This window comes from Notolabrus celidotus, chromosome 3, assembly GCF_009762535.1.
Source record: "Notolabrus celidotus isolate fNotCel1 chromosome 3, fNotCel1.pri, whole genome shotgun sequence".
Classification (NCBI taxonomy): Eukaryota; Metazoa; Chordata; class Actinopteri; order Labriformes; family Labridae; genus Notolabrus; species Notolabrus celidotus.
The window spans coordinates 13,003,023-13,025,113 of NC_048274.1; the positions used below are offsets into that span (position 1 = coordinate 13,003,023).

Here is a 22,091-nt window from a genome sequence, read left to right on the forward strand (position 1 = left end):
AAATATTTGGATTTTTCGTCGACTAAAACTAGACTAAAACTATAAAGGGCTGAAGTAAATAAAATGTGTCTAAAACTAACAGGCATTTTTGTCTAAAGACTAAGAAATTGGGTTGAAATTATGTTTACATTCATTTAAAATTTGAAGTTATTTAACTTTTCTTGAGATTTTTATTTATTTATTTCAACAATCCAGCTGGTAAGGGACATTTTTGTTTCAAGAAGCAGAACATTTTTAAGGGGCCATTAAGATGTTCTTCTAAAGTGATCAAGAAACTGTATAGCCATGCAACTGAGTTGGTTAATTGTTAATATAGCAGCTGTGGCCAGGTGGATTTTTTTCAATAAAACTATGTTGTTTGAATTGAAACAATGCTTTTTTCCCCCCAGTGTCTGTGTAAACTACTCACTGTCTGGGGTCTATGTTAGCAGCAAATCCAAAGCAGAAATACATTAACATCATATACTTAAGTATTTGTTTATTTATTGAAAGTCATATCGTTTTCGCAATATTAAACAACGTTATCGCATATCGCATGTTTTCCTAATATCGTGCAGCCATAACTTTAACTTCTCCTTTGTTGTAATTTCTCACACTGTCCACTGGAGGTCTCTGATATGCTGATTGTTGTACCACAGTCACTCCATAACTTCAGATAAAAGAAGCTCTTGCTTGGCTCGAATGCTCAATGATAAAATCCTTAGACTGATTTAAAGTTTTAGAGACAGACTTAAGATGCACTAATGGCCCCCAGTTTTCACACAAAGGTCATCAAGTTCTGAGCAGGCAGGTTCATTTTTTTGAAATTTTCTTTCCCCAGTTCATTAAACCCTCTGAACTAGCCTTCATTCAGTATTTTTTTAAATAATTTTTGCAGTTTATACATAACATTTATTTGGATTTTTTTGTGCAATGTCACAATAGCTGCAAGCAGTCTCTAATATTAAAACCCTCACTTCATATCTGTTTCCCCAAACCCTCCCTCCTGTTCAGCCTCATAAGACACCTACAGTATGACCGCAGTGTTGAAGACAAAAAACATTAGAGCAAGCTTCTTTACATTAACTAAGTCAAGCATTATACAGCTCCTGAGTGAGTGTTTGAGTTAAGGGTGTGCAAAGAAACTATCATCTCCCTTTTCAGTAGTTTTTGTCTTCTCTGACAGCTGGGTGAGGACAGACTGTGGTATTTCCTAATCCAATTAAAATTCAGGCAGAGAGAAATTAACATGCTACATAACACCTTATCTAACTCAGACCTGATCCAGCCATCTGCTCTCTTTGTAGGATAGAGTGTCAGTGTATTACACATTGACATGTGGAAGATAAATGTAAAATGTGCAGTCTGGGTTGATGCAGCATTTCCAGAATCCTAAATTAAAGACTTCTCTGTAAATAATCTGAATCATGATGTTATTTTTAGTGTTTCCCACGTTAATAATAACCATTTCATAGTTTTTATTTCAAGATCAAAATGATAATTAGACCTGTACTTATATAGAACTTTTCTGACCACTCAAAGCACTTTTACACATAAACATAATATCCCTCTGCTTTATTTATCTGGATATGATATGATTAAAAAACAAACAATTTGTGAGTAGAGAGAATTTAGACTCAGAACAACACATTGCCTTGAAAGCACTCACTGTTAACCATATCTAAATCTACTAAATGAGATAGTAATCAATAATGAAAATCCAGGCACTGACTACTTGTGACACATGTGTGGGTTCAGCTTTTTGCTTGAGGCAACACATCCAATCACAATGACCCTCAAGCCTGTTAGAAAACAAAGAAATAACTATATTAAAGCTGTTTCGACCTTAAGTTCTTTTTATCGTTCCTGCTATCTAGTTTCCTGAAACTGAATACTTTAAGACATACTATGACCTCTTTGGATGAGCATCTTTGCACTTAAATCCAGCCCTATCAGATTGTGTTTTATCTTGTGTATCCCAAGGTCCAAATCAGGGGTCTTGTGACATATAAAGCTTTTGTTCAGTGTATTCAGATTTCCTGTCAGTCAGCTTTAACCAAAAAATGTCTAGAAGCAATTTGTACGCTTCCTAAAAAACAAAGGATGAAAGAAAACATCACAGCTCAGCATGGAACTAGAGATGCAGAAACAACACAAAGGTCAAATGTCTGAGTGAGACAAATGTAATCTGAGACTGAAATGTGCTAATGGGCTGGTACTTCACTGTGGAGGATAATCATGTTAGTGTGATTGTAATGGTGGGTTTTAACAGCATTGGGTGCATAATGTGTGTCTGATCGTTTTCTCTTCAGTCTCAGACAACATGGTGAGGATTTAGATAATGTTTTCACTTGATGATAAACAAAGCTAAGTATGTTGATGTGATTATGCACCAAGCAACAACAAAAAGTGAAGAAGGAAAAGCATAATGTGGTAGTTCTGTGTTTAGATTTGAGGTGTTTTGGCTAAGGTAAATCATGAACTCTGGTCTGAACTTCCACACCTGCTTTTTAGTATAATCCACTGCTGAACACCAGTGTAACCACATCATGTGTCAGGAGTGAGTCACAAGGCAATAAAGCGCACACTAAAGCTTTTGGCAATGTTTGGGTTTTGGGGGAAATTCTGCATTTGTGATCTGATGATGACTGAACTCTATTTCTGTGTGCTGTTGAAAAGAGTGTGGCTGTAAAATAAAAGAGAATGAATCACAAGGTTGATCTGATCAAACACCAGACAAAACTAAATTGTATGACTAATGTTTTTGTTGAGGGCTGAATGTCTTCTCACTCTTCTTTTAAAGTGTCTTACTTGACAAATTCAAGCATTCATTCTGAGTTTGACTGATTGAGTGTGAAGAATAATGTATTTAATGGATGAATATATAGCTTTAAGATACACTGAATTTCTACCATGTGCTCTCAGGATCTTTTTCTGTCACTCAGTAGACTGTTGTAGCTAGAAACAGCTGACACTAGACTGTAACCCCCAGTACTATCACCTGCACCCTATTAAATCACCTTTCACACCAGGAAAGTCCCTGCATCTTTCATCTAGCTGTTAGAAAGTCTGCCCATCATTTCTTATAAATCATTGTTTGTAATATACATGGATTTCACTGCTTCTAGCATATTTTGAGTGCACAGTTGAGCCCAAGAGGCCAACTAAGGACAAGCAAAGTCCCTATTAAAATGCAGGCATGCTACTTCTAGTCCACTTTGGATGCTGCAATATTTTTCTGCTATTATGCAATTTTTTTTTTTTATGTTTCAATTTATTTTGAATGATTTTTATAAAGGTCTACATGCTAAAGTAGAAAATAAAATGGAGATAAATAAATAGCAGAATACAAATTGAAAGTGTTGTTCTATTAATAATAGTTTATGATAAAATAGGGCTACATGATTTTCAGAGACAAACTTGAATTTTTAATTGAGTTTTTTTAGTGGTGTAGTTATTACTTAAGGAAATAATTTAAAAGTTTAAAAATATTTTAAAAGGCTACTTCTACTTATTTTCCCCCATTGACAATAGTATAATTTCCGGTTTACTACGTCATGCAGGTGAAGGTGAAAGGTGAAAGGTGAAAGTGATTAATCATTAGGCTTATTATCAAACAGGTGTCTGGCTGTGTTCATATCAAATTGGGAACTAGGAGGACTCTCAAGACTGTCAGATGAACCGTCGCAACGTCAATAAACTATTTATTATCATTATTAGTCATAATAATAATCATCATCATATTTAGCTACTGAAACAAACTAGCTTTTACCCACCGGTCCAATGCTAATGCTAATGCTATTCCCTTTGTTTTTGACTTGTGAGCCAAGAAAGATGGAGGGAGAACAACAGGTAACCTCTCAGGACTCTCTAGGAGGGAAGCGGCCTTTACAACAAATAAGCTCGGTGAGTTTGTTCTTGGTAATAATATGTGATATATATTCTCTTTTGCTCCATGTTTGTCCCCATATTTGGTCTCTGAATCCAGTGTATCATGGCTGTCAGCAGTAAAAGAGATGAGCTATGAAAAATATTGCATATATTTTAGTGGCTGGTGTGAAACAGGTGTGCTGTTTACTTGTGTGGATTTAGTATTATTCCAGCTCTTGTGTATGAGCTTTGATAGTTAACTATGATAGTGTAACTTTGAGGATATTATGTTAATGGTTTAATTCTTAGTTTCTAAAATGATTCCACTAGTAACTGGTTTCAGCTGATTTAGAGCTCTGAGGGTGTTGTTTTGTGATGATTCTTTATCATACATTTCTTAGGATAAATTAGTCACATGTGGAACAAACAAATGTATAAAAATATCTACTTCAATTTTATGTTGTTTGTTACCACTTTCAGGATCTTTATTGGTAAAGTGACACATTATCTTACAGCATTGTTTCTTTAGATCAGTTGTTCTCAAAGTGGGGTCCTGGGACTCCTGGGGGTCCACAAACCATAGCGTGGGGGTCCATGAAATAATTTGAATACATTTCTAATAAATTATAAAATTGTGCTGTGTCATTAAAAACAGCATATATACCATTGTTATGATACCATTTGGTGGCTCGAAGGGATATGTGAGTTTTGCTGCTGTTAATTTTCTGAAAGCGTTTAAGATCAATTACTTGAAAAGTATAAATGCTGTCATGTTGAGTAGACAAGGAATGAAATGACCCTCTGTTTTAAAGTATACAAGTGGTATTTACTTGATCCAAATTGAAGTGTTATCTGTTTATCACTATGGTACAGGGCTGAAGTATTTACATTGATACGTTTTACAATACAAATAGTTCCACGGGCAACTAGGAGTGCAAATGGTAGTAAGCATGTGCTTTAGTGATGGGAAGTTCGGCTCTTTTCAGAGAGCCGGCTCTTTTAATTCGGCTCCCAAAGAAGAGCCGTCTCTTTCGATTCCCAAACGGCTCATAATTTAGGATCTTTTGTTGCCGTATATTTTACCTTAACTTTACAAAAACTAATGGTTTGTGTGTTAAAAACCCTTTTAGTTTTTATGTGAAGCCTTACAATTGCCCAATTTTGTGCATTTATTCTGTTAAACAACCACAAGTATTTTAATCAAACTTTTTTATTGTACAATTTAACAAAAAACTGCAAACATATCCACAGAACAGAACCAGTAGTTGTGGTTAGGATTAGGGTTAGGGTTATGATTACAGTTAGGGTTGGGGAAAGGATTAGGGTTAGGGTTAGGATTAGGGTTAGGGTTAGGGTTAGGGTTAGGATTAGGGTTAGGGTTAGGGTTAGGATTAGGATTAGGGTTAGGGTTAGGCAAGCAAACAGAACCAGAACTAAACTTCAGCAACAGAACCAGAACCAAACTCAAGCTAACAGAACCAGAACCAAGCTCAAGCAAACAGAACCAGAACCATACTCAAGCAAAAAAATAGAACCGAACCAGAACCAAACAGAACCAAACAGAATCAGAACCTAACCAGAACCAAATAGTACCAGAACCAAACTCGAGCCAACCGAACCAGAACCGAACCAGAACCAAACCAGAACCAAACTCAAGCAAACAGAACCAGAACCGACCCTGATCCAAACTCAAGCAAAAGAACCAGAACCAAACCAGAACCAATCTCAAGCAAACAGAACCAGAACCAAACTCAAGCAACCAGAATCAGAACCAACTCAAGCGAACAGAACCAGAACCAGAACCAAACTCAAGCAAACAGAACCAGAACCAAACTAAAGCTAATAGAACCAGAACCAAGTCAAGCAACCAGAACCAGAACCAAACTCAAGCAACCAGAACCAGAACCAAGTCAAGCAAACAGAACCAGAACCAAACTCAAGCAAACAGAACCAGAACCAGAACCAAACTCAGGCAAACAGAACCTGAACCAAGCTCAAGTAAACAGAAACAAGAACCAAACTCAAGCAAACAGAACCAGATCCAAACTCGAGCAAACAGAACCAGAACCAAACTCAAGCAAAGATGAATTAATCTGAGTTCCAATTATGAGGGGGTCCTTGGACATTTTTCTCACCTGTAAGGGGTCCCTCCCTGGCTCCAAAAAGTTTGAGAACCCCTGCTTTAGATTACCTATTTGATTTCGTGATCTGAAGTCTATCTGATCAAAAGTCTTGCAGTGATTGTTGCTTGGACTCAAACTGAAATGAGGATAGACTGCATAACCCTATCTGAAGAAGACACCAAAAGCAGAGTTCAATATTTCTTCTAGTTGAGTTTCTCCTTTTGCTCTGGTTTAATTGTTTCCCACGGATGTCCAGATGGCTGGTTTCCACAACAACAATCCTTTTCACCTCACAGTACGCAGCACCTTTCATTGTATCAGGGAGGTTGGCACTTGAGTGTTAAGAGTGCTCTCCGGCCGGTTCATTTTCATCTGACAGAAATTCCTTATTTGGATCCTGAGAAGACTTTTTTTTGTAAGCGATGGAAATCTTCCAGCATTTCTTCAGATGATGTCCTTGAAAGAACAATCCTAGATGAAGCCTTGTTTTAGGTTGCATTGTTACTCTCTTTTTATCTTTTGGACAGTAGAGGAGCCGTCTTTATTTCTGTCTTCAAACTAAAAAGCTGACCACAGGAAAAGAGATAAACTGAGGGACGTGCAGCTGATCTATATTTACGGCACTATAGCAGGAGAGTCTTCATGGCAGAGTCAGGACATCTGATCTTTGATTGAGCCTCTTTGATCAGCTCTGCAGTTATTTGTTGAGTGTGTGACCTTAGTGACTGCAGCCACCTGGTACATATTTATACTTCTGTAGCTGGGAATGAGAGTGTGTGTGTGAGAGTTGAAGCTAGAGTAGTGCGGTCCATTTTCCCAAAAGGAAAATGGCTTTGAAAGGAATGAAAGAAAATTGCACTTTGAAGTGTAAGGCTCCGTCTCGTCTCTTCCAAATCCGGATGAACTTAAAGTTGTTGTGTAAGATTTTGGCTCTCAATGCCGCTGACAAAGAGTTGACTTTATTTTTCAGCTTTGATCTTTATTTACTGATATCATGTGATAGCTTTTCACTTATGGTGGTTTTCTGCCTTTTAAAAAGGGTCAGCAGGAGTTTGAGAGCATCACATGTAGGTCCAAAACACAAGTTAGTGGCACTTTAACCAAAAACAGCTCTGCATTTAAAAAAAAAATCAAGATGCTGAGAAGGGGTGACGTTCAAGAGAGAAACAGTGAATTGTGATACATAAAGTCCAGTTTGAATCAAGATTCCCTTGAGAATGACAAACAATGCTTCATGGTGTATTATCCTATTATACAAAATTACAAAAAAGCAGTCATGTTATATGAGAAATACAGCATTTATGTTTCAAAGTACTCTTTAGAGTGCAAATTGGGTTACATTAGGGCTGGGCGATATGGCCTAAAAATAAAATCAACAATTTTTCACAACAGTTTCGATTTATCATTTTAAAGACTCAAATGTGTGTTGTATTGTTGCTTTTATTACTGCACAAAGTACATTTTTGTGTTATTTTTATTACTTGAGTAATGTTACATATTAAGGTATAGAGTGCGCTATGGTGGATTTGGTATAACTCAGCAGCAAAATTGCACTGTAATACTTTGTAGGTATAGAAATAAGTAGAAAATCATTATTATTCACAATGATTATTTCACTTTTATTCACAGCACTTTAAGTATTATTTATTTTTGTATGTGTAGCATTTAAGTTGCTATTTTACACCCCCTTGTCTTGTTGTTAACATTGGTTCCTACCTGACAAGACTGCGGCATTGTGCCTCTTTTAGGAATAAACTCTTCATTAACACTGACAGCCATGTGGTGTGTGTGTCTCTTAGTAGGTAGTAAATGAGAGGGAGGGTGTCCAAGAGAAGTGGTGGACAAAGCTAAAGAGAAAATCTAGATTTTTATTTTTTAAAGTCATCCTTAAGCACAAATCCCATTTATCCATTTATCGCCCAGTCCTAGGTGACATTGTGTTCTAGCTAAACAGTTAAAACAAAACAAAGTGCAATATTCAGTCACTTCATCCAAGAGAATACGATCAAAAGGTTTATGACGAGACGTTGAGAATAGGCACAGTGAGTTAATTATTCTAAGACATAAGGAACAGGCCTACATCCTCCCATACATGCTCTACACTTTTAACATTTCACCCCAAATAACTCCCAGTTGTCTTCAAAAGGAGAGTGTTTGTGTGTGACTGAACTCTGTTGTAGGCTCCTGTCAGCTGTTTCTAAATGCTAACCAGCAGGACTTTTATTCAGGCTAACACCATCTGTATAGCACCACAAATTGCAGAATAATAATTATTGCTCCTTCTATGACTTTGCTGAGGTTGTGAGCAAAATAGAGGATTAAAATAGCTGAAGAAAAAGCTCAAGTTCATTACCATACAAGATAGAGGAGTAATTACCCTCTTTCACCATCTGTGTGAGAGCTCCTAGCCTCTCAGCAGGGTTTTAATTATGTAGACTGACATGTAGTCACGCTATTATTCAAAGTTAAGGTTTTAGTCATCCTGATCATTAATCTTATGTTTTAAATTTAACCTTGATCTTTTAAAAAAATGTATCACTTGTATGTGTGTATTCTGGTTTCACAACCAAGTGAATAAGCTTCATCCTCTTTGAGGTGTTAGAGTGTCCATAGTCGTAAACATACCTGTGCTCTGACCTGAGTGTAATCAATCAATCTTTATTTATATAGCACCAAATCACAACAAATGTTACCTCAAGACTCTTTACAAACAGAGCAGGTCTAGACCGTACTCTATGTTCTATTATTAACAAAGACCCAACACCAAGTCAGGATAAGATCCAGTCCCATCTTACAGACAGGACTCAGTCTGATCTCGTCTTAATCCACCATGAGCAGAGCACTTTGCAGGATTTAGCAGGTTACAGCAGCAAGGACAAACTTCCTTTAACAGGCAGAAACCTCCAGCAGGACCAGACTCATGTTAGACACACATCTGCCTCTAGCAGTGATAAAGCTAACAGTGACCAACCTCCACTGAAAAGGTTTTTATTGAGGTGTCTGATCATGTGATTGGTTTGTGTCGTGTTGTTTTTGCAACCCAACACAACCAATGAAAAAGCAGCATGTTGCAGTTTCTGTTGTCCTTTTACATCACTTTTAGAAGACAGGGTTGCTTCAGAAATGAAAACTTCCACAGCATATCTTTACTTTTTTGCTTATGTTTGGAGCAGTTGTACATTTTAACCATCTCCTGCTGTTATGGTGGTTGCTTATGGGAGTATTTTGTAAGGGCACCATACAATAAATGAGGATTGAGAATGTGAAATGAAACTATTTTTGGTCTGACTGTCACAGTCCTGTGATGACAAAGGACAACTTGAGTGCTCTGTGGTTCTTGCTCCTGGTCAGTAAGATGCAGAGCAACCAAAACATCACTTTGTTTTTGCATTAGAACAATGCAGACTGAGAACACTATAAATATGAACTGTTATGTTTACATTTGAGAAAACAAGAACAGTCAGCCTAACTGCTGTACATTTCAGACGTTATCAGTTTGGCACATGCTTTTCCTGTTAAGACGAAACAAAGTGCTTGTTTTGAAAAAGTAAGTGTAACAGGCGTTTTATGGATTATGTGCAGCGAGTTTTACAATGATTGCATTCGCAGCTTCAGGACTTTGTATTTATGTGTTTTTCATCAAAATATATATATTTTTACATATTTCCAAATCTTTTCTTAAATCCTTTGGTAACCCAAATCAACAGAAACTGTCAAGCTATGATATTTCCAGACATGTATGTACTCACTTTTATATAAAAAAAAAATATTAGAACTGTACTTGAATCCATTTTTGAAATATTATCAGTTAAGTTTTTAATAATGTTCAAACACTAGGTGAAAGTGGGCAGGGTTTACTTGGATTCCTGCACTTCAGCATCCGCTGCCCCGGGCATCACACGTTCCTGATGCCCCTGATGTGGCGACTACTTAGTAATAAAAGTAATAAATTACAAGTATGTTTTATCTCAGCACTCAGAGACCTTTTGAAATGAATAATTTTCAGTTGCTGGAGTTTTTCTGTCTTCAGATTCTGAGGCAGGCGGCTCAAACATGTAGGCTTCTCTGTGCTGCACCATGTTGAGCTGTGACTGTTGCCATGGTTTAGTTTGATTGACATATCAATCAAAAAGTTAGCCACGCCCACACAGTCCTGAGAAACGGTCTTAAGTGGAAATGAAGCTGTTTTTGAAGTGTTTTTTCATAGTTATGGATGTTCCACTCAGATTTTTGTTGATGCTTAATGACACATTACATTTTGGTATTATATTTAAATTTTAAATATTTTCTAAGTCACATTCCCAGAGGCTTTAAGATATTCTAAGGTCTTTATGGGAACTGAATCATCTTCTTTTCCAACCTTGTGCATAAACGAGTACACGTCATTTATAAAAATCCACCTCAGATGTTTACATCAACAGCTGCTCCTGTCATAACGTTAAATACTCTTTATACTGAACAGGTGCAACACAAACTAAAGGAGCCTTCCTAAGCTGTTTTGACTGTTTCAGTCTTCACTTCACACAGTCTGTACGTTTTGTAAGGAGAAATGGCGTGACCTACACAAATACTGCAACACAATCCATCCCTATTGTACGAGAAGCCAAACTCTCCCATAAAGTGATAAAGAGGAGGGTTACAGTGATTGTTCTGGAGAAAAGATCTCGTGATAAGTGCCTGAAGCAGAAACCATTCACTTTCTATGAAAAGGAAGATAATTCAGTGGATTTCAGAAACACCCAGACGTCTTAGTGAGATTCTCTGTAACTGATACATCCAGCACACCCATGAAGTCCTCTGTTCTGCATGGTAAGAGTATGTCTGAGTGTTGTTTAGGGAGATAACTGAGCCAACATGCTTCACTTCATACAGCCCTCTTTACTTTTATGGGTGTGGCACATTTTGAAACACTTCACCTGAATCTGAACACTTGTGAGATGTAGTTTAGCATTTTGCTCTTAACATCAGAACACTAAAATAAAGACTGAACATAGAGTCCAGAGAGAGGCTTTGAGTCGACTGTGAAGAGTTTCACTGAGGGACAGTGCAATGAGAGTATCTGCCGCCAACTGAATGCTGTTTAGCCGGACATCTCTGCATCTCCATGTTCTTAATATTTAAAGCTGCTTTATATTCGCCATGCTATCTCAGTTACTTTAGCCATACCATACTGGTTGGTTATTTGTTGGGGTGGTGCATCAGTTTACCCCCTGACTAAATACCCCTAATTGAGTGTATTCCAGTTTCTTAAGCCCTAAACTGGACAAATGAAGCCATTATCAAACAGTGAGCAGATTTTGGCAGAGGTATGTTTTTCCACCGTTTTGTTTTTTGAACACCTTCCTTGAGTCAAAAGAGCTCCAAATCAAAGAAATGTTTCTTTACCTCATTGTCCAATGATGTGAAGATAACTGCAGTATCATGACTTAACATATAGCAGCTGGTTTAGTGGTGAACCATAACAACTCAAAAGGTGCAAGTTAGGGGTTGACCAATATTGTTTTTTCTTTTTTTGAGCTGTTTATTTTGATTTTTCACAGCTTGACACATTTCCAAATTACTTACCAGCATATAATGAAGAGAAAAAAATATATAAATTATTAATCATTTGTATTAAAAATGAATAAATAAATAAAGTAGTATATATATAAAAAATAAATGAATAAAGTAATATATATATATATTAAAAAATAAATAAAACACAACCTAATGACAGGCATTTTCAACATTGTTCTTTCAGGGGACTATAGACTGTGAACAAATACTTGATATGCATTTACAGTAAAAATGAAAACAATTCTGTCATCTTAGAATATGGACCTACCATTAAAAAATACTAGGCTACTTCATTACTAACACTAAAGATGAATATGTACAACAGCTATGCAGCTGAGATTTTATGTATGAATAATGTTCATCTTTTACAGTTCATATAAAAAGTAGTTTATTTAATAGTTCATTAGGACGAGCGATCAGATTTCTCAGTTAAGTAAAAGAAGCAGTAATTAAGGTCAGCAGGACTTAAGGTGAGACAGAGTAGTGAGTGAAAACAGACCTAGAGGGAAAGGCATACCTGTAGCGGGGTCAAAGTAGCATTAGTAAATAAAACGCAGATATAGATAATGGTCCAAATGCCAAATATTGGCCACCAATAATCGTCCAGGCTGATAATCGGTTCACCCCTAGTGCAAGTTTCCATGAAAAAAAACAGGTTGATGTCTCACAAATTTTACAACCTTCAAAGGCACTCTGATTTATTCAGCACCTTTATTCACAGCATTTAACACCACTGTACACTAACAATCCTGCAGTGCAGTTCTCCATGTATAGAGGAGAGAGTACAGATGTGAATGACTCTAAATCTTGTAGTGTTGATACAACTGGTGTCAGTTTATTGCCCCCTAGTAGAAACTGTGAGGTTATTCTTGTCATATTGGAAATATTGGACAATGAAGTGATTTAAGACACAGCTAACATATCAGAAACACACATGGTGCAGTTTTGTAAAGTTTGATACGAGTAGCAAAAAGCCAGTTTGTCACTCCACTGGTTGTGGATTGAGCTTCTCTTAAGAAGGTTATTGGAGGGTAAAGACCCCATTGGTGACAGATCTGGGCTACGTCTGCTCCTACAGAAGGTGACAGGTCTTGAAACCCTCAGAGAGAGGTTGTACAGTATCCCACAGGCGAGGTCCTGGGGGTCAGCACCCGGCCTGACAGGATTAACACACCTGCCAGTGGCACAATAAGGTCTAATGAGTGCACACTGGCTGGCCCGGTCTGTTAGCAGCAGGCCAAGTGCTTTCTGAGCGGCTCACACCTCTGCGCTGGTATTGAAGTCCTGGCTCTCGAGTCAATACCTTCATTAGTGACTTCATGGCGGATCACTCTCTGAGGCCGAACAAAAGGCTCCCAGGAGCACGGAGTGACACATTCCAGGGATTAGTGAAGTCTGGCAGGTCATGCCATTAAGAGAGGGTCCGGTTTTATTTCTTGTGAGGAATTTGCTTTGACAACAGGAGAAATGACAGATTTCTGTTAGATTAATTGGACATGGTGAGTTTTTTTCCCCTCAACAGTTTGATGAAGTTTGAAGTCGTGTTGACATATTTCACAAGATCAGGGACGGTTTTGTGCCAACATCATTTGCGGCAGTCTCAGAAGTTGACTGGTCACATAAGACTGGCAGACGATCACCTTGAAGAGTTCAAATGTGACGATACACTCAACGCAGGATAAGACAGGATTCATGAAGCTGGTTTCCCAATACAATCGTTTATTTAGGGTGTAAGTAATCCAATTTATGTTCGAAAGTGATTTATTTTATGTTCCTTACTGCCAAGAGGACTTTTTTTGTTGTTTTGATAACTAAATGTGCTTTTGTTTAGAAAGGATGCTACAGGTAATCCCACTAGATTGCAAAGTTATGCCCATCCCTACAAAAGGCATACGCCCTCACGAACCTATTATTGACATTAGAGACATTTATTTGTGGTACGCCTGTTGATGTACATATAGAGAGATATTGTCCATTAGGTTATTGATAGATGGCAGTCTTACTTAGATTAAAAAACAGAAATGCAAAAATGGTCAGTAAACACACTAAAGCTGCCAACAGGTAATGTCTGTGTGTGGGAAAAACTGTCTGGACATCCCCAACTTCAAAATCTTCATCAGGTGTCATCACGTCTGTCTGCCTCTACTCTTTCCCAAACAGGACCTTGTGCTTAAGCTTGTCGTAGCTCAACTAACTGTGCAGTCCTTCACTTCCTCCCAGTCTTCCCAGTCCTCCCTGCAAGGTGAAACTCAAGCCAGTGGACTACCTTTCATGGTTGTCTTGCCCTTGCCACAAAGAATCCCTCCCTTTCAGTGCTGAATAGGCCCCTGAGCTCGCTGCTGTTCCCATACAGCTCAAAGCTGCACAAAGCTGCTGACCTTGAGCCGGAAGCCTTCCATTATGGGGACTTCATAAATACGGGGCCACAGGACTCTTTGGAGGATCAGGCCTTCCAGGATGGCGCTGATGGCCTTGATAGAGTGTGTGTCTTCCAAGCTGCAGTTGAATGCACTCACAAGATTTTTCAGTTGTTTCTCTGTGAGGAATGGGTTCTGATCTTCTCCAACTGGTACAAAACTAATGACTGACTTTCTAAATGTGAATCTCATGCATGCCTTTTGTAGGATCCACCTGGCTCGTAACAGTACTGTGTTACTCTATGAGATTGTCTGGAGAGGCCCTGATAGGCGTTGTATTCCTCCAGACTTACTGAGCATCATACTTTTTTTGCTAACTTGATCATTATGTTCATTACAAGCACAAAGAAGGTCACCATGATGGAGCAGATGCTGATTATCCAATCTTCCAGCTGCTGCTACCCAGGCCAGGCCAGACAAGACCCTCAGGCTGAACCAGCACTGCCTTAAATATCTTGTGGAGTAGCTTGTGAGCCATAGAAATAGCACTGCCACGTCCTTCTGTCTCCACTCTTGATGAACTGGATCAAAATAGGTATAGGAACCATTCTGAGCCCTGTTCTTATATTTTGTTCAACTGACATCCAAGACAATTCTGAGGGCCCTGATCACATGAGGACAATAGAACAGGCTTGTGTCAACACATTTAAACAGGACCTGTGACAAAACCTATTCAACGAGTTGAGCCTCAAACAGAGTGCTAAATCAATCATACATTAATGTTTAATAGTGTTTTTCTTTCGAATGAGTTTTAAAGAACATTAGTGTCTTTATTTGCGTTAGACCTGATTAGACAAAGACTTTTGTCTTGTAATACAACTCTTATGAAAAGTTTTATAAAACTGTTATCTTTAATTAAATCTATCATTCTCCCATTAAATAACTTTAATTATTGCTGATGTATTCTTCTAGTATTCTACGCTCTACCACTGTTAGAAAAAACATATTTGATTGTCGTCCTTATCAGGTTGAATTATCATAATTTGAATAAACACACCACCCTCTGATGAAAGAAAGCTCTCTCTGGAGAGAACACTCTTCAGGATGTCGTCTCACAGAAATAGTCTCACGCTCTTCATGAAGTTAAATCTGTGACATGATGATTTAGTGGCAGTGCAGAGACCTCTGGTCCCTCTAATACCCATACATCACTTAATAAAACCTGCAGCTCAATCTATGCAGAGACAGAGTTTGGGAGTCCTGCTGCTTAAAGCGTGCTTCCTCTATCGGCCTCTGCTCCCCTCCTGCTCACCTTTGTGACCCCCTCGGCAGAGAGAGTCAGATGGCTGCGATGCTTGAGTAACTTTAACCTCTGATAACGTGACCTGTGAACCCTGCCATGACCCCCAAACAAAGACTGTGAGATCTTCTTTGTTATGTTCTGGCATGTTTTGTTTGCATGCATGGGGATGTGAGTTGTGCATGTTTCTGTAAGTACCAAGAAGTTGTAATAAGAGACGGATTCTTTAATATAAGCTCCGTGATAACAACAAAGGCTGCAAGAAGCCTACCGCCTCTTGTTCAGAAAGAGAAATGCTCAAACTATGACTGACATTCCTCCAAACCTTTACTCTCTCTAACAAAACCAGTTCAAGGAACAGCTTTAGAGAAGAGACTCTTCAGATTCCTGAGTTTCCTCACGAGTGGCTCCAGAGCTCTGAGGATACTCCAAATAATACAAACTTGACATTTATGCAACCCAATTCAGGGGTGTGGGAAAGCCCTCCACACAGACTCCACCTCTGAAACAAAAGATGAGGAATGTGCTCGTGTTTTCCTCTGAGAATAATGTACATGGTTTTACATTTGCACTTGTGGCATGTGGGATAAAGGGTTTATTATGTCGGGTAAGGCTAATTTATGTTCCTCTGTGGCACAAAGTGGTAAATGAAAGGAGCGCCACATGAGAGAGGGTGTTAGGGGGCAGGAAGGCTGCCATTCACAGGGAGTGTAATACAGTACTTTTCCCTTGTTTGATAATGATGCTGCCCTCAATTCAAAGAACAAAGGCGCATAAGGTGGCCTCAAGGTGTGAGGATATTTCTGGACCAGATCAAATTCAGAACTTGGTGACATTTACAGGAATGTATCATCATGTGCATTGAATTACATTTAGAATATATGATTAAACTGCCTCAATTTCACATAAAATTGATGAAAACATGCGCATTTAATTTTTCCATATTTTTCCATTTTTTAAAGATAAGCTTTTTTGGGGAATTTTCACCATTATCGGATAGGACAGCTGAAGAGAGACAGGAAATGTGGAGAGCGGAGAGTGGGGGAGGACATGCAGTGAATGGTTGTGGCTGGAATCGAATCTACGACCTCTGCGACGAGGGCTGTAGCCTCTGTCTATGAGGCGTGCGTTTAGACCGTTTAGATCTGCTTGATGGGGCTCTGGTGGCCTAGCGGTCTAAGCGCCCCACATACAGAGGCTACAGTCCTCGTTGCAGGGGTTGCCGGTTCAATTCCCGGCTGGTCGACCATTTCCTGCATGTCTTCCCCCACTCTCTACTCCCCACATTTCCTGTCACTCTTCAGCTGTACGCTATAATAAAGTCAAAAAGGCCAAAAATATAACTAAAAAAAAAAAAAAAAGATCTGCTTGACAATTCAGTTCTGTCCAGCAAAAAAGAATCAGAGTGAAGTATATTTACATCTAAAAAACCACATCCCTCAATCTCTTCCCTGTAGGAGACGTCTTGTGTGCACTCAGCTAGAATTCCTCTTTCTCTAAAAGCTACAAGTCGACACAAAAACAGCTCACAGCACCGGGGCCAGCAGACTGGGTAGAAAGAGTGGTACTTGAGTATGGGGAGCCCTGATGTGAAAGGAGGGGGCCACAAAGGTAAAAAAAAAAAAGAAAAAAAAGAATGGCTGTCAATGTTGGTGGGGGTTCATAGAGGATGCCTTTGTACAGTGCCCACAACTTTGTGCAACACCCTTCCACAGTGCACAGACTCCCATAGCATTTGTTCTTTGTTTCACCACACACTAAGGATGTGAGTGTCATCTTACTTCTAATTTTTGATAAACTTGCACTACACTGTCCAGTCATCATTGAACAAGGAGGAGGAGACAACGCTCTTGGCTGCTCTTTAAAGATTGGGCGCTCAGTTTTTTCTCTCACCCATAACTTCTGAGAAGATTGTAAACTATTGGTGCAGCTGTTGTTTCTGTCTGACTGATTTATCTGTGACTCAGTCATTTCAGCACGTTTGCAACATGCCTGAACATCAAACATTGTAGACCAGAGAGATTTGAAAGCTAAAAGCATCTGGAAGAGGCACTTGTCTAAGGACTTGTATCATATTAAGCCTAATATTAAATATGATGTTAATCTAAGTTTGGGATTCGTTATGAATCTCTTTACATTTTCAATTTCAATAGTTTTAGCAGCATTATTTTAATGACTGCTTGTTGTGCTTAGATTCAGACCTTACTTTGCCCAAGTCACAAATTGTGTTCCTAGCTGTGTTTCCTTGTTCAAACTCTGAAACTGTGGAAGGATTGTGTTTTTTTTATGTCTATAACTTAAAAGAGGAACCTTAAACACATGTCTGAATAACTGCACATCTGGGAAATGACACCAGTTATTCCCATAGCATAGAGAAAATGTTATCGTGATATGAAACAATAGCAAACCCAATTCCCTGTAACGCAGTATACTTGAAACACTTGATGCTCTGACATTCACACCTATATCTGAGAGTTATGTATCGTATTCTTAGCCGTGGTGTCACTCCATCACTTTATCTGCAGAGAAAACACTTTCCTCTTCGTGTAGTCTTCCTGTGGTTGGAGATAATTCAATACAGCTATTAGTTGGAATCTAACTCCTGGGACTGGGCTTGTGTACACTATAGTGTTGTCTCGTGTGTCATCGTGTATTCAGTTATAAAGCAGCGAATGGGCAAGGCTGTTAAGCAGGGAAATTTAATACTGTGTCCCATGATTTTAATTATGATATTCAGAACCCGGCAATTTTGAAGATATTAAGATCACAAGTTTTCCATTACGAGAGACACAGCTTACTTAAAGGAACTGACTTGGAACACTGTAGCTGTTGGCAAGGAGGCTCAAAGCCCGCCACTTTACGTCACATTCGCTCGACAGCAGTTATGTTGAATTCAGCATTTCCAATATGGCTCCCACTGACGATTGGCTTCAAAACAGTGCTTCAGAAACAGATGGGTGACGTCACAGATACTACGTCTATTATTTATAGTCTATGATGAGGATGCATTGCATGTGCTGCATCAGCCTCCAGCTTAATCTGCTACAAGTTTCTGTACAAATAAAGACAAATAATGATTTGATTATGATGAGGCTAATACATACCCAGTACTTAAAACAATCAGGATATGAAGGTTCCAGCAGTGATTTGCTTTGACTACCAATCCACTTTTCCCTTTCCAATACATTGATTAAGTGTTCCTGCTAATATAATTATTAAACTCATAATCATTCTTTCCACATTTGAAGTCTTAGCTCAGCTGTGTAGGAATCGAGAATCATTTTCAGACAGTCATACAAGGTCAGAGATGACTGTGAAACTTCACATAGAGGTGGACTGTGACTGAATCAATGTAGGTGATAGTGGACAAAGTCAGACAAAGAATTAAAGCAGATCAGGCTCATTATCGCAGGTTGATGACCAGTATCAGCACTAGAGATGTTCTGCAGAGACTAATTTCCTAGTTAATGGGAATCTAAGTCCTGGCCGATGCACTTGTCGAAAAGTGTTGCTGAATGGGGCTAAAGATAGCAGAAGTAGCACCACCAGCCTTCAGCCCTCTTTGCAGGTAAACGTCCACATGCCTGTGCTTGTTACACATTACTCCAGTTGAGCGGCTATACCAATTTAATTTGACACAGCCCACATTCAGCTCTATCTCATTTTCTAGACCAAAATACTGCCAAACGCTGCAAGATGCTATCAGTTATCAGTGCTTGTTTACATCTGGGTAGTAGATCATCAAGGCATTATGGCGGGTGGCTGCACTGATAAGCTTAGACACAACATATGAGAAGCATTTCAGGCTTACAGTAAGGCGTGTGCATGGTGACAATGTTTAATCATTTAAACATGCACATCCATAACGAGCATCCTCACCAATCATCATACTGTCGTACTGAATCAGAGCACCCTTGGTTGGAAGGCCTGTGTTTCCTTCTGGGCTGTTAAACAGAATCAGTAATCCTGCTGAAAATGGTTGATAGTTGCACATCAGGGGATTGGCCAACTGAGGTGGACTAACAATAACTTAAAACACCATACATGTTTTGTTACAGAGTTTATTGCATTAAGGGGAATTTGAGAATTAAGGAAAATTAGATAAGTTCTTCCTGATCAAGCATAACTGCTTAGATTACATAAACATGTGTCTTAACAGAATAATTTTTCATGATATTCCCTTAATTTTCATTTTTAAAGCAGCTGGCCTTAAGAAGCTTACCTTAAACTTTTGAAGGACTCATATTTATACCCTGACCAGGTTCAGCACTTAGATGTCTGCACTAATCATTTGGGACATAAAGGACTCATTGTGTCTCTCTGATAAACCGTCACTATCATCTGTGACTGATTGTTTCTGTGCAGAATCACAGAGCTTCAGTTTGTCTCTGTTTTGACTTCTCGTCTTGTTTTGTCTGCAGAGGTTTTCTTCATCTCTCAGTGTCTGGGTCACAGTGAAAGCTGAGATGACGTTCTCCCTGATTCAGAGTATTATCTCACACACGTTACATCTTTGTGTTTTGTGTGCTGGAGCCGTGTGTTTAAGTGTAGCAGGGATTGTTGAGATTATCTGCTTTTTTACCACACAGTCATATTGCTGATGTGTTGATCTCACCTCATCTCTTAACCCTGCTCTCCTGACCTAAACATGGACGTTTATATCACTTCACAGTTTCTGGGTCAGTGTAAAGACAACGGGGAGCAAGTGAACTTAATCTTTGGAAGCAGTTTTATTTTTATGTCAAACTGCAACTTTCTTGGAGAGATTAACACTTATCACCCTACCAAAAAAGAACTGAAGCTCTAAAACCAGATTAAGAAGGATATAAAAAAAATATAGGAACATGTGGGGATTAACATGATGCCATACAAAGAAAATATCCCTTTGAATTCACCACTTGGGATTATAAAAGTGAATTTCATTGACTTTAGAGCATTATGATCCCTGAGGCTGAAGTTCATTTGCTAGTTAGAAAATGATAAATTGAATGTGAAAGTCTAAACCAAAGACTCCCACACTGGCTGGCTGTCTGAGTCTTGACTGTGCAGAGAACTTAAGCCAGTGTCTGAGTCGTCATCGTTCACGCTGTGAGCTTTTGACAGACCCCTGGCCTGCTCCACCCACTCACTCTTCTCCTCCAAAGTGCTCATCCTCCCCGTTTCATCATCTGTCCCGTGCTGACATCGCCCCTCTCTGTCTGTCCCATCCTCTATGTCCAAAGTGTTCACTTTCTCCAGTAAATCCCTCATTTCCTTCTCCCTCGCTGCGCAAATCTCCTCCGTCAGCACTAAATCGCTCCTAATAGCTTCCAAATCCGTGCTGAGGCGCAGACCGATGTATAAACTCGCATCTAACTGCGTCCTGACCCTCTCCTCTTTCAACAGGAGCTCGTTTTCTGACTCCGTGCCCGCCTCTGTGCAGATTAGGGACGCTGCGCGCTCTGCGTCTTGTCTCTTCAGCTCCTCTGTCCTCCGTTGCATCCAGCGCTGGTTCAGCTCCTCCTGCATCTGCAGCGTGATGATTTCTATAAGAGCCTCCTGCTCCCACAGCTCCTCTTGGAGTCGGAACACCTCATCACACTGCCGGACATACACCTCATACTTTTCAAGAGTCTCAGCTGAGCACAGCATGTCCCCGTCCTGTCTCGAGACTGAGGCAGCATCCTCTAAATACGTGTCCTGCACATAATTTACCCCATGTCTCTTCATTCTGTCAAAATGCACGTTTGCCTCACGCCTCTCGATCTCTGAATCCAGCTCAGTGATCCTTTGAACTTGCTGGCGGATTGTGTGATCCTGAGAAACCACGAGATGAACCAGAGTCTCCATCCTCTCCGCCGAGGACGCGTCCTTGTGTTCCTCACGCGTCCTCTTTTTGTTCATCTTCTCCAACTTCCTGAAAGCTTTCCTCACAATCCGACGCTGTTTCTCTGGGGAAATGCCAGCCATGGGAGAACGTGCAGTCCCCTTGATGGCACAGGGGCCGTGTTTGCTTGGCACAACGCGCGCCTCTGCGCTCCGAGCCCCGTGTTTCGCCAAAGACGCTTCGCTCTTTACCAACACAAACTTCACGTTCGCCTGCTCCTCTCCCCACGCGACCCATAGCCGTAAGATCTTTGTTTTGTTTGGTAAAATCCTCTCGAAGCCTCTCCATTTCTCCACGATGCAGTAAGCCGGTGCTCCCCCGGAGAGCGAGGCTGCAGAGAGGCCGTTCTGGGAGTCCTGGTCCTGCAGAAGCACTTTGACAACATCCGCGCAGGTTGTGCGCCTCGACAGTCCGAAGACGAGCTTCTCCTCCCGGCAGACCCACACTGAGATCTTACTCTCCTCCGGCTCCAACATCGCTGATGTCTGCTGAACTGTTCCTCACATTAAAGGGAAAGAGAAGAAGCTGTGTGTGGAGTAAAGCGCCGCTGAGTCCAAACTTCTTTCTCCTGCTCCTTGTGTGCGCGCGCTGCCCTGCAGACCAATCTGTGAAGTTACTCCAGCTTTGGCGGTCCATGTGTCCCTCTGTGCACCCTCTTGTAGACAGGAGAACCCTTCTGTGCGTCAATGCTGCGCCCTCACGTGACCAGAACTGGCATGTGTCACTATAAGACTTCATGAGGTGTGACTTTTGGTTAAAGGGGATGTTTTCTGCACAGCTTTTATCAGCTGCTGCTGCTGCTGCTTTATGAGGCATGATGGAGGGTTTTTGCGTCATGATAGTCACTAATCAGAAATTAAGTGAAACAGTTCTGTGTTTTTTGTGTTTTTAATAGCCACCCTGCTCATACCCAGACTTCACTATGAAGAAATATTTTTGATCCGTTTTATTTTTTTAAATTAACCAGAATAAGATGATCAATGAGGCTTTAGACTCTTGAAGGCTTTTCTCTCCACTGTTGGATCCTGGATTTCTCAGCC

At 39.8% G+C, this 22,091-nt stretch overlaps 1 protein-coding gene and 1 long non-coding RNA gene across 2 annotated transcripts in view; one reads left to right on the forward strand and one right to left on the reverse strand.

Moving 5' to 3' along the window:
* Nucleotides 1-3,578: 3,578 nt before the first annotated feature.
* The window catches only part of LOC117810209, a 33,772-nt gene continuing 15,259 nt past the window's right edge, over nt 3,579-22,091 (forward strand). The window contains exon 1 of the long non-coding RNA XR_004630736.1: nt 3,579-3,885. This is a non-coding gene — a long non-coding RNA (uncharacterized LOC117810209). The remainder of the gene's footprint in view (nt 3,886-22,091) is intronic.
* Nucleotides 19,248-21,757, reverse strand: rassf10b (Ras association domain family member 10b). Its single transcript, XM_034679906.1, has one exon. The coding sequence runs from the start codon at nt 21,525-21,527 to the stop codon at nt 20,184-20,186; it is 1,344 nt and encodes a 447-aa protein (XP_034535797.1). The 5' UTR covers nt 21,528-21,757; the 3' UTR covers nt 19,248-20,183.

Excerpts from the sequence above, each read along its gene's own strand:
- rassf10b (XM_034679906.1), bottom strand. The coding sequence starts at position 21,527 with ATGTTGGAGCCGGAGGAGAGTAAGATCTCAGTGTGGGTCTGCCGGGAG.